Below are 12079 nucleotides of genomic sequence, written 5' to 3'. Positions count from 1 at the left end.
ACCTTCACACAAAGGATTCATTGCTGAAAATCACCATTTAACTCAGAACACACTGACTGCAGAAAAATGAATACACAGACCAGGAAAAACAAGAAAAGATTAACTTTTCCATCAGATCAAGTAACAGGAATACTTTTGACGTTATTTAAATTCTAATTGCAATTTTCTTCTTGAGCAACAGATCTTACTACACATATTTTTTCTTAGAGTTCTACTTAATCAGAAAGTCTTATCATCTAGCATGTGAAGGTATGGACTAAAAGAGCCAGAAAAAAAAGATAACTGTATATAAAAAAAAAAATATCATTTACAGCACCCAATTCTCTGACCAGCAGAAAGCCTGCATACTGTAAAGAACTCATACCTGCCAGTAGATTCCTGGGATACATATGACATAATCTGCACCATGACAGAAGACCTTGAAAGGAAGAAGGTATGCTCCCCTAAAGGCAAGACATTTTTCAGAAACCTGAAATGCTGGAATACCTGGCAACTTGCAGTACTCTAAATATGACAGGACTCCAGTGGAGTATTGATCCAGGATGTTAAATACTAGAAGTTTTTTTAAACACTGTGTTATGCACCAAGATTTTAAACAGTTAAGAAAAACAATATAAATCACACAAAGTTCATATAAGCTTCTGCAGTCCAGTGGTTCTTTAGGAAATTTAATAAGAAAAATTGCCAGATATGGCAGAAACCAAGTATTGCAGAGCCAACCTAAAATTTTAATAATAAGAACCTTTTAACAAAATCTTGACTGGAGAGCATGCAAGTCAAAAGAGCTCAGAGATGAAAGAAGAATACATCTCTAGCAATTTCACTGTTTTTCACTCTTGAGGATTCTGTTATGTCACTTTTAAATCTTCTTTCCAGAAGGACTCATCTCAATTCTCTTCCCAACAGAACTCCTCAGGTTCACTGCAAAAATATTTAGGCTCTTTTTTTTTTGTCTTTAAAGTCAAAGAGCATATATATGTGCACATATATTATTTAGAACCTTAAATACAATTCAGGAAACAAAAGCTATGAGACACAGCACATTATCTTCGTTATTTTACATGATCTCATCCTCTTCAAAACAATGACAGCCTTCCGGCTGCACTGTAACCAGGACTGTGCACAGCACTCCAAACAGTTGGACAAGTGCTCTTTGCAGTAGCTGCACTGGAACTGAATAGTATCTTGTTTCTCTCCACTCCTTTTTTCAGCCTAGTTTCCTAAGGAAATCAGATTTATGCAATCACTCAGGGAGGGAGGAAAGTGTATACATGTGTACATACGCACCCACCGCATATGAATGTCTGTCTGTCCATCTATCCGACCTCACTAATACCTTTAGAGCCCATTGGTCAGTTTCAATTGCACTCAAAAGAGGAGCAGAGAATATCAGACTTTTAACTACTTGAAAGTTTTGTGAGCACAGGCTGTGGATTATGGAAAAGTGTTTCCACAGAGAGAGGCTGCATGTCTTCTCAGACGTCAGTAAACTCACAGGGGAAAGAATAGCTCTGCTCCTTTCCTGCCTGCCGGAAAATCTTCAGTCAGAGGTCACAGTCAGTGAAAGATGACCAAATTTCTTGTGTTCAAGAGTTCATAAAATAACTGAAGTTGAGTTCACTACTGCTTTTAAAGCTGTTTTGAACAAAGCTGATGTTCTCCACATCATCTTTTTCCTGGTCTAGCACAGGAGTGGACTGCCTTACATGATACTCATTCCCTGGTTCAGTTCCTCGCTTCCAAGACCACTTATTTTAAAATATCAGCATCGTATCACACCCGTGGCAGCATTCTACCCCTCTCAAACACAAAGAAATTAAAATTGGAAGAGTTTAGGATTCCTTTCAGGTCTCAAGATTAAACAAATCTGTACCATAATCACTATTGAATAAAGTTGGGAAAAGACAGCGTAGCAAATGCAATAATCATCTTTATTCACCACTACTCTGGAACGCAAGTACTACCACACTTTCAGGCTCTTCTGCTCTAGACAGCTGTAAGCAATAAAACACCTAATGAGGTTTCAGTGGACATCTCTGCAGCTCTTCTCACATTCCCCAATGAACCATACACGGTTCACCTGTATCCAAAAAGTCACTTTTATCGAAGTATACTATGAGATAAAAATTCAAGTCTAGGTACACCTTAAGGCATAAATCCACAAACTAAGGAGCTGTGACAAGAAAAAATATAGCTACAGCTGATAGAAGTCACCCTAGGCATCAAAATAACAGACAAGCAAAAAAAAAAAAAAAAAAGTTCTTTACATACATACATATATATATGTATTATATATATATCATATATATATTTATATATCAGCCCTGATACATTCTCCGCTTGTAAATTCTTTAGTCCCGTGACCATACCGAGCCCCACCGAGCACAATTCCCGGCGGGGCTGTGGAACTGAGGGCTGGCGGGGCACAGGGGCATGCGGACCCCGGGGGATCTCGGCCCGAAGCCCCGGCCGCTCGGGGCCACCGCAGCCCCGGGGCGCGCACCCGGCGGGGCGCGGCGTGCCGGGGAAGCGCCTGGCCGGCGGGAGGGCGAGGCACCCGAGGGGCAGCCGGGCCCTCGTCCCTGCGAGCGGGGAGTTCGTGCCAGGCGAAGCCTCCTCGCCGCTCCCACAGCCGCCGCAGGGCTCGGGCCGCTCCCGCCGGGCTCTCCCGAGGGAGGGCACTCGCCAGCCCGCACCGAGAGGAGGCCGAGCGGCTGCTCCGGCCCCAATCCCGCCTGCCCCGCGCCCTCCCCCCGCGTTCGGGCTCGGAGCGAGCCGGCGAGGCTTTGCGAACGCCTGGCTGCCGGGCGCCCTTTGTGGAGCGCTCAATTCCCCCTTTATTTCGCCCTCCCCGCCAGCCGGTCACTATCCCCGCTCCTGCGCCAACCCCTCGTAGCAAGGAGCACATGTTTCCTCTCGGGCTCCTGGCCCGCCTTACAACGAGCCACAGCCAGGGAAAGGCGGCACCCGGTACCAAAGCCGAATCAGAAAAATGGAATGTGAACGCGCTTGACAGATCTGACGGGGGATGCAGAAAGAAGAGATCCATTTCACCCTTTTCGGTCCTCCGCCGCCGGTTCTCTGTCAATTGCCGATACCATAATGCTTCCTTATTGCCTGTTCAAGTAAGTGTGTGTGTGGGGGGGACGGTCTCCATTCCCCTACGTGTCATTCCTGAACAAATTAAGCATGTACCAGGCAAAAGGCTGACATACATATACGTAGAGTTGTCTGATCCCGGAATGATGCCGAAATCCTCGAGGCGTTAACAGCCAGCTCCCACAAAGAGCACTCAATTACATCGAGCATCCCCTTTGTCCGTGCATCCTCAATACACACCCGGCCGCTCCTCCATGCGTCCACACACGCCCCACGTATACGGCCCCTTTGTGTCCTCGCCTCCCCCCCCACTCACAAAGAAATGCCCTTTCCACAAGGCATGCACCCAGCCTCGGACACAGCCCTTCGCCTTCCCCCGAGACAACGCGCGACCCGCCGCCGGGCACAGCGCTCCGGTACCTACTTGTATTCAAGAAACAGTCCGTAAACCTCCTAAAGCAGCTTGCAGAATTAGATCCATCTTCCATGTCTGGCCCTGGGAGCAGGGGAGACGAGAAGGAGAAGAAGGCGCCTCTCTGCCGCTGCTGCCGCCTAGGAGTCCTGCTCCCGCCGGGGCCGTCGCCTCCTCGGATCCCGTCGCCGCGGGCTGCTGCTGCTGCAGCACCGAGGGAATTGCAGGACCACGGGAGAGAGGCGGCTGGGGAGAGGAGGAGCCGGGAGTGGTGCTGCCGGGGGCCGCCGGCTGCGGAACGGAGCAGCAAGCCCTGGATGGAGGAAGAACAGAAGAGTCTCCTCCTGCCGCTGCCGCCTGGATGGGCGATCAAGTGAGCTGCTGCTGCTGCTGCTCCGCCAACATCTCTTCCTCCTCCTCCTCCACCTCCTCCTCCTGCCGCTCTCGCTGCCTCTCCTCTTCCTTCCCTCCCTTGGAGACTTGTGAGGTTAAAGGAAAATGAGGAGGGGAAACGAGGAGGCGGCGGCAAGAAATAAAAAGAAGATGGAGAAGCGGAGGAGAAGGAGGGGATTGGAACGAGGAAAGGAGCCGCTGCCGCTCTAGAGACGATGCTGGCGGAGACGGCGGAGGAGGCTGTGCCTGTAGCGCGGCTCCTGCTGCTGCTGGTGGTTGTTAGGAGGAGGGAGAGGGAGCTGCAGGCAGGCGAGTCGCCTCCAGGAGCGGGGGGAGGAGGAGGAGACCCGTCGCTGCCTCCACCTCCACCGCTCTGGCCATGGGAGTGGAGCGGGCGGCTGCCGGAGCCGGGCTTTTCCCCGGGTGCTGCAGCCAGGGGGGCCGAGGGGCGGGATAAGATCCGCTTCTCCGGGTTGGACATGCTTCCGCTCTTCCCTCCCTTTCGCGATAGTTTAAGGCAGGACGAGTAGCAGAGATACCGGAGTAAAGCGAAAGGGGAAGCCGAAAAGGACGGAGCCAAACGAGGGGCAACCGCGGATCGGTCCTGCGTTCCCTCCGGCAACTCCCGGGCAGTATTTCCTCCGCACCCCGGCTCCCCGCCCTCATAAAATCCTCACATTTCCGTTCCCCCTTTAGGCCAGAGGGGACAGAGCGCTACTGACCGCCAAGCGGTTTTAATCCCCTTTAAAGTCCGCTTTTCCCCATGCTCCCACCTCGCATTCAAAGAAAGAAAACGGCAACAATCTGTATTTTCTTCGAGGGAGGCAAATATTGCCCCGTATGTGCGCGTTCGCCTGCAAAGAGGCAGATACAGTCACTGCAGTGCCGCTTCCAGCAGCAGCCCCGGCAGCCAGAAAACGCCCACTGGCGGAGCCAGCGCTTCCCAGGCTCCCTCCCTCCCTTCCTCTCACTGCTAGGCGCGCACACGGGAGCTAAGGCACAGCGGTTACCTAAAGGGAAAGCTGCGAGAAACATGAGGAAAAGATCTCCCAATGCGGTGTCATTATTTTAAACATATACTTCCAGCTGCTGAGATCAAAAGGCGCCCTGCTGTGCCTGGGCTGGAGACGCCAGAGAGCTGCCCCGCCGTTTCTGTGGGGCGTCCAACACCATTTCTATGCCAAGATGCTCCCCGACGCTAAGCATCACAGGTGTTTGCTTTGGCTCCCCCCCGCCTTTCCCACCACTTGGCACACTGACAGCCACCCACTCTTCACCCCCTGCCCTCCGGCTCCCCGGAGGCTGCCTCAGACCCTGCTCTCAGGTGCACTGTGGCCCCGAGGCTGCCACCGGCCTTGCTCCGCAAGCACGGGCACCGTCGCTAGCCAGCGGAGCCTGTCGCGCTGGCCAGCCGCCCCCTCGCCCCGCGGTGGGGTCCCTGAGCATTCGGGGTCCCGCCCCGCCGCCTCACCCCGTCAGCCAGCCCGCAGCCCGCCCGTCCGGGCGGTGCGCGCTACAGCTGCTCTCAGCGGGGCGGCCGCCGGCAGGACGCCCGGCCAAGGGAAGCCCAGAGGTCGGCTCGCACTGGAGCGGGGCCGATAACCGGGCTTAAAGCCCCCGCCGCTTGTATTTCGTTTTCGCCCTAAATTCTCTCTACCATGGTCGTCAGCTGCCGAGAGGAGGGAGGAGAGGTCCGAGCCCACCGGGGCTCATCTCCAGCAGCAGGAAAGGGTGGCCAGCATCGCCAAGTGGCTATGAGGCTCCCCTCAGCCCGGCCGGGCGCTCCCGTCGGGCCGGGTCGGGCGGGACCGCGGCCGTCGTAGAGCGGATGCCCCGCTCCGCCCGTGGGCACGACCGGAGCCCCAGGGCTGCGGGCAGCCCGCCGCCGAGCTCCCCTCCCGGGAGCGCCGGGAGCCGGCCATCATCGTTCATCACCTGGGCAGGCGGTGCAGCCCCCGGCGCCCTGCCCTCGCCCCGACGCGGCGGCGCTCTCCTGGGCGGGGGCTGCGGTGCCCGGCTGTCGCCTCCCCTCGCCCCAGCGAGTTGGCCGCAGCGGTCGGCCAACGGAGCGACCCCCGCCCTCGGAGGGGGCGCAGCGCGGGCTGCCCGGCCCGCAGGCAGGAGCTCCCTCGGGGCACCGCCGACAGCCAGCGCGGGGCACCTCTGGGGCCCGGCTGCGAGGGAGCGGTGCCCGGCGCAGTGCCACCCGCCGCGGCGGGACAGCGCGCACGGGGCTCCTGCCCCGCAGCCACCGGCACGGGGCGGAGGGAACCGCTCTCCCCAGGTGTACGACGCATCCCCTGGGCGCTCCCCGCCGCCAGCGGGCGGAGAAGCGGCCGCCGCGCTGGTGCCCACCCAGGCGGGGCCGCCGCCGTGCCGCTGGCAGCGGATTTTGTTGAGGAGCGGCGGGGTCCCCGCGCAGCCGGGGCGGGCGCTGCCCCGCGGAGGATGGAGCGGGCACCGCCGCAGCCGTTGCAGATCTTGGCGGAAAAGGTGTCGGTGTTGCCGCTGCCAGCAGGGCACCCGAAATGAGGGAGATTCTGTTTTGCTCCTCTACCTTCCCGGAGATCAGACCTCCGCGCCGTCCGCCGCCGCTCTAGGTGCTGCATTTACCGGGTCCAGGTGTCGGCGAGAATCCTCATCCAACTACCGCAGTCTTCCTATTTCCGTTCAAAATTAGGCTCGCTCTTTCGAATTTCGACTCCTGCTTTGGAAACAGTGTAAACCTACGCTTTGGGGTTTTCTTTTAAATCGTTCAAGTGTTTTATAATTATCATTTCAGGACTTCTTTTAATGCTAGAAAACACACCAACTCCTGTTAAAGTTTGAGTCTTTATGTATCAATCTGTAACGTTGAAAAAGATACTCTTCTGAAAATAGCAACGCTGTCAAATTAAAGTGCATTTCCAGCCAGCTGAATGTTCAGTAAAAGAGAGAAGCAATTCACAGATTTTCAAAAAGGTTTAGAATGCAAAAACAGCTTACAGACTTTAATTAAACAAACAAAAAACCCACAAAACAAAACACGAAAACTCAGGTTTTTATTAAACTGTTTGCATCTGCATGGTTCTTAAAACCTGTTGCCTAAAAATCCCGAACTAAAATGCCGAAAACTGAATCTGCTTTTGTGATCCACTTTCTCTTAGTACATTTTCCTTTACCAAAATAGTTTAATAACTATTTCATATGTCTGTTTGTGTGAGATGCTTTTATTTCCTTAAATCAAAGCATTGCACAGAGAGCTTTTCCCTGAAAACTGCTGTACATGGACTAGAGAGTCAGTGAATATCTAAATTCTTGGAGAGAAAGCTTTGCTAATGGAAACAAAATTCCAGTGAATTGTGTTTTGTTGTTGCAACGTGGTTTTTTAGCAATTAACAATTTCTTATTAGAAAAGTTCTTATCCTAAAATGTTTAAATTGAAAGAGCTAATCAGATTGAAATGACTGACAAAAAGCAAGAGCCAGTCACTCGAAAAAATTAAAGCAGGTCCTTTAGACAGATTAGTGCCAAATTGTTCTGTCAATATCAACAGTAAATTACTGAAACTTTACATCATCAATTTATAATTGTAGAAATCTTGTTTAATTATGTTAATCTATGCTAAACTCCTCAATTGCTGTTCATCCAAACTGCAGTTGTTCAAATATCACTGCCTCAGGCTGGATATCTGTGTATTTATACAAGGCATGTAAATTGTGCATGTATAAATATGTATCTGTATGTTCATCAAACAGGAAAAATACATTTTGATTTGTAAAAAATGATCAGATATTCTAGAAAAGCAGCTTTCAGGTTAAGGGTTATTTACAAACTATTCATCTGATTAATATTCATTAGCCATTTAAAATTCATACCTGATTGGTCACCTGCTTCTGGGCTGGGCAAGCAAAAGCAATCACAAAGAAAAGTTAGATGACAGTGAAAATTAACTTTCAAGCTCTCTACATTTATATTGGCAAATTATACAGACCTGCAGACAAGTTAAATATGCTTCATGGCCATCTCAAAACCTGGGGATAAATTAGAGGTGAATCACATTTGCTCATCAATGTCAATCTGGGTTTTCATTGCTCAGTCGGCATCAAAATTTCCATCGCTACAGAGCAGTGATGTCAATGATCCCACTGTGGTGCTGACCATATACTCATGTCATTTACCAGAGAAGGCTCACCCACTCCAATATGAAACACTGAGATTTGCTATATCCTTCCCCCCCCAGTCATCCCCTCCCCCTGCAGAACAAAAGGATTTTAAATGTGCAGAAACACAACAAAATGGAAGTTAAAATATATTCCCTTACACCAGGTCCAATGGCTCTGGTACAAATGCCCCATGTCAGTGCAACCATGAGCAAAGGATTTTAGTTGTATTTACATGGATAAATGTGATTTCACAGGAATTCAGAAGTCACAGCACACTGAAGCCATCAGGTGCATTGTACTTACAAGCATAGGCCTGGCTTGAAAGCAGCAAGTAAGACTGGCAATAATTTGGCAATATTAGTCAAAATACTTGAAGAAAAATTATGGGGGGGGGGGGAAGTAAAATCAAGTTATAACAAAGGTTTTTTGGTATTAAATACAGCTGAAAACAAAACACCTGTTCTTTCCCAATTCTGTGGGCTCCATTTTAAGAATGACAGTGACTCATCTTTTATCTGGTCCCACTCTTTTGCCTGGTAAACCCTCTTATCTCATCTTTATATTCCAAGTCCATTCTACAAGGTATGACCAATTCATTGAAAGAAAGAAGAAATAGGACAGACTGTGGGGAAAGGGAGTTTATAAAAATGTAGAATGACTAGTACTAACAGAGCTAACAGAACCAAACACCTGAATGTGGGTGAGACATAAGCAGCAAGAGAGAAGGCAACCTGCTGGAAAAGTGGGGCCAGGACAACAAAAGGATAAATGCAGCTAAAACCCAAGCTCTAGAGTAAATACAAGTAAAAACATTTATGAAAAAGTCCTGAGCAAGTTGATTAAAATAATTATTTTGGTTTTTTTTCCCCAGCAATTTTCTGCTAAATGCTTTTACACTATTGCCAGCCAGATACTAAATTGCTATCATGAATTAGAAACCTCCAGAAAAGACATTGTTTCCTAAAGTCTTATTCTATAAACCTTTAGAGTAATTTATAGAATCTCTTACTTCATAAGAGTTTGTTTTTACAAAGGACAATTCTCAAACACCATACTCATGCAAGGAGTAAGTTTATTTAAAGGATATGTATCAACCATTTTTTTTGATTCCCACAAACACTCATCCAAGCCACCTCTTTTCAATGAGTATTAACTTCAAGTGTTGGTAAGAGGCAAACATGTGCTAGCAGCCATCTTGAAAATATTTTGGGGAATTACCTAGTCCTGGTGCAGAAGAAATACCATGAGATAGGAAATGAATAGAAATTCTTTCAGAAAATAAAATAAAAAAACCTTAGTTTTTTAACAAGTCCAGGTCTGTTCAGAGATAACTGACATATAGAAAAGTAACAATAATTTTTAAAAGTAGATAAATATCTTGTTTACTTTCAGTATTTCATTCAGCTCTGCTATGTCATTTCACTTTCTGCTCAGCTTTCAACACAGCTGAAAGGTTCTGTGGCTGGAAATACATATGATAAAAGCTTCTCTAGAAGTGCTATGCTGTGTGATGTATGATAGTGGGTACATTAATAAAGCTGTGAAGACCATGTCTTTTCCTGCCATTTTTTTTTTTTTACTTCCTTCTAGAAGCACAGAAAACTACAAAAAGTTTTCAGCATTACATTCCAGAGAAAAACTACAATTCTTTATGGAAAGAAGATACTTCATGTGACTTTTTTAATCACAAAATTTTCAGGTAGTTATATTACTAAATATTACATTGAAATATAAAAAATAATAAAAAATTTTATATTAAATAAGAAAAATCTTGTGTCAATATACAGAGGGAAACATTTACAATAATTGTATTCAGATTTGTTTCCTAAAAAAGACTATGAAAGAAGCCAAACAAAACCTTAGGAAGCCATATAGCATTTTGTGCTTTACTATGCAGGACAAAGAATAGATATTTACTGGTTTTATTTAAAGGGTTTTCAGAGACTGAAATGATTGACTGGGTTTAAGTTACTGTTATTAAAATAGGGGACACTCCTCCAGAAAAACTGTCCTTTAAAGAAGTTAAAACTCCATTAGCAGCTCTCTTTACTGAGAGATGCTTCATTATAAACCCAAAGCAGCATAAACACTGCAAGCTTTTTGACACAAAAACCATCTTTTGAATCCTGTCCAGAACAGGATCATGGCCTGGGATCAGGGCCTCTGAAGCAGAAATGAAACACAAACAGCAAAGGATGTAATGGCTGGCATAGTAGGCAATAGCGTTGTTGTTACCTAGTACTGTTGGAAGAGCCATTTTTATTGCAAGAAATATAAACAGCTTTATCAGAATTTTTGTAGCTCTGCCTTTCTGTTTTCATAATAAAGTCTAGAGTTAATCTATGATAGAAATTTGTTATAATTTGCTATATGCCACAGACAAATAAGTTTATTCTGTACTTAACTGGAACATATAAATTATCTTCTTTACATGAACAAAAAAAAGAGATTTAGCAAAAATCCAAAAGCAAAGGTTAATACTGACTTATATGGTACTCATTCACTCTGATTTGTATGTGCATCTTGCTAGCACAAAGCATAGAGTATACACTGCTATTGTCACAACAGGGATGCCAGCTTTCCCCTATTCTTCTCTTGCAACCCCCTTCCTCATTTTCCCAAATTTTACAACCAGTAAAAAGAAGCAGACTTTTCCCCAACGTGATTTGAACAGTTCATGAAAAGTCCTACTGGCAAATTCTTTGATGCAATTAGCAATCCCAGCTCTGAGTATGAAAAAAACCCACAAAACAACAACAACAACAACAACAACAAAAAAGTAGAAGAGACTAAGTCCAACCTTTAGAATTACCTACAAGCAAAACAACTTCATGTTGCATGCAAGACCCTGGTTGTGATGTCTAATCATTGCTCAAGGGAAAGAAGTGCTTTTTTAGAATACTTCACCCTTTTCACTTGAATTTCTCCTTCCTTCAGTTGCACCAGCTATCAAGCTACCCCCTGTGAGGACTTTTACTCCTGCCCTTCTGTTAAAAAAATCAGACCTGAAACTGTGGCTGTTGACAGTGAAATGCAGTCATTAGCTTTCAGGGTTAACACCCTGAAAAGACAAAAAGTGCAAAGAAATGCATAGTTCTAGCAACCACGGATTATTTAAAGTGTTTCTAGAAAAGTTTGGTTTCAAAACCATGACCTGTTTCTATATAGAAACCTACCTTTGCAGTCCTGAAAACTAAAAATCTTGACTTTGAAATTGAAAACTTGAACTCTTCAAGTTTGTTGTACAAACATAGCTGTCCCACGTGGGATCTCAGACTGCTGTAACATGCATTAATTCAACACCACAACTGAGCTAATAAAATTGAGAAATGTTTATTATCTAAGCAACTTTTCTCCATCCCATCCTAATTTTAGGGACCAGGAATTGAAACCAACTTATTTCTTTATAGCAACTTACATACACACACTATGAACATGTACCTGCTGTCTTTATATTCCACTATAGGACATATTTGCTATCTTTTTCTTGCCTGTTCTTCTCCCCTTATTTTTTTCTTTTTCTTTCTCCCTCTCTTTGTCTCTTCCACATAGGCAATATTTATCTAGCTCCAGAATCAACTAAACAATATAGATTTTCTTAATGCAATATATTAACATCAGCATGTGAAACCCACCACATGGAAGGCTGGGGTATTACTGCCATAATCCCAGAAGAAATATACAACCCTATATACAAATCTCACATACCCAACCCTAGACCATTGCAGACCAGCTTATTTGATTCAGTACAATTCTTCTCTAGAAATAAAAAAATTGTCATATACTTTTATTCACTTTGTTTACTTATTCTCTATTATCTCATTTTCCATTATCCAGCAGCTCCTGTTATTCCCACAGCTCTCTCTCCTTCAAGCACCATCCACTCTTCTCTCCAGTTTACTGCTTGTCCCCATGCTGCCCTATCTGCTACATCTCAGTAAACATACTTCAAACTGGCAGCATCCCTGTTCTCTCAGCTGCAACAAGCTCTTCACCTGTTTTCCCTTTACTGCTTCCAAAGTCTTTCTCC

The 12079-nt window shown here is 46.6% G+C and overlaps 1 protein-coding gene across 7 annotated transcripts in view; it reads right to left on the bottom strand.

Annotated features, from left to right (window-relative positions):
- PDE10A (phosphodiesterase 10A) overlaps window positions 1-12079 on the bottom strand; it is a 336966-nt gene that overhangs the window by 158337 nt on the left and 166550 nt on the right. Inside the window, exons 1-2 of one of the 7 annotated variants that reach the window (XM_079297645.1) lie at window positions 4678-4835; window positions 3524-3824 (exon numbers count right to left, since the gene is read on the bottom strand). The exons of 4 other annotated variants lie outside the window; for them this stretch is intronic. In XM_079297645.1, coding sequence (XP_079153771.1) covers window positions 3524-3587 — 64 coding nt within the window. In that variant the 5' untranslated portion in view covers window positions 3588-3824; window positions 4678-4835. 2 more of the 7 variants (XM_079297644.1, XM_079297639.1) reach the window with 2 other exon arrangements.

The sequence above is a fragment of the Erithacus rubecula genome (assembly GCF_903797595.1).
Source record: "Erithacus rubecula genome assembly, chromosome: 2".
In the NCBI taxonomy this organism is placed as follows: Eukaryota; Metazoa; Chordata; class Aves; order Passeriformes; family Muscicapidae; genus Erithacus; species Erithacus rubecula.
This window is presented reverse-complemented; position numbering and strand designations above follow the sequence as displayed.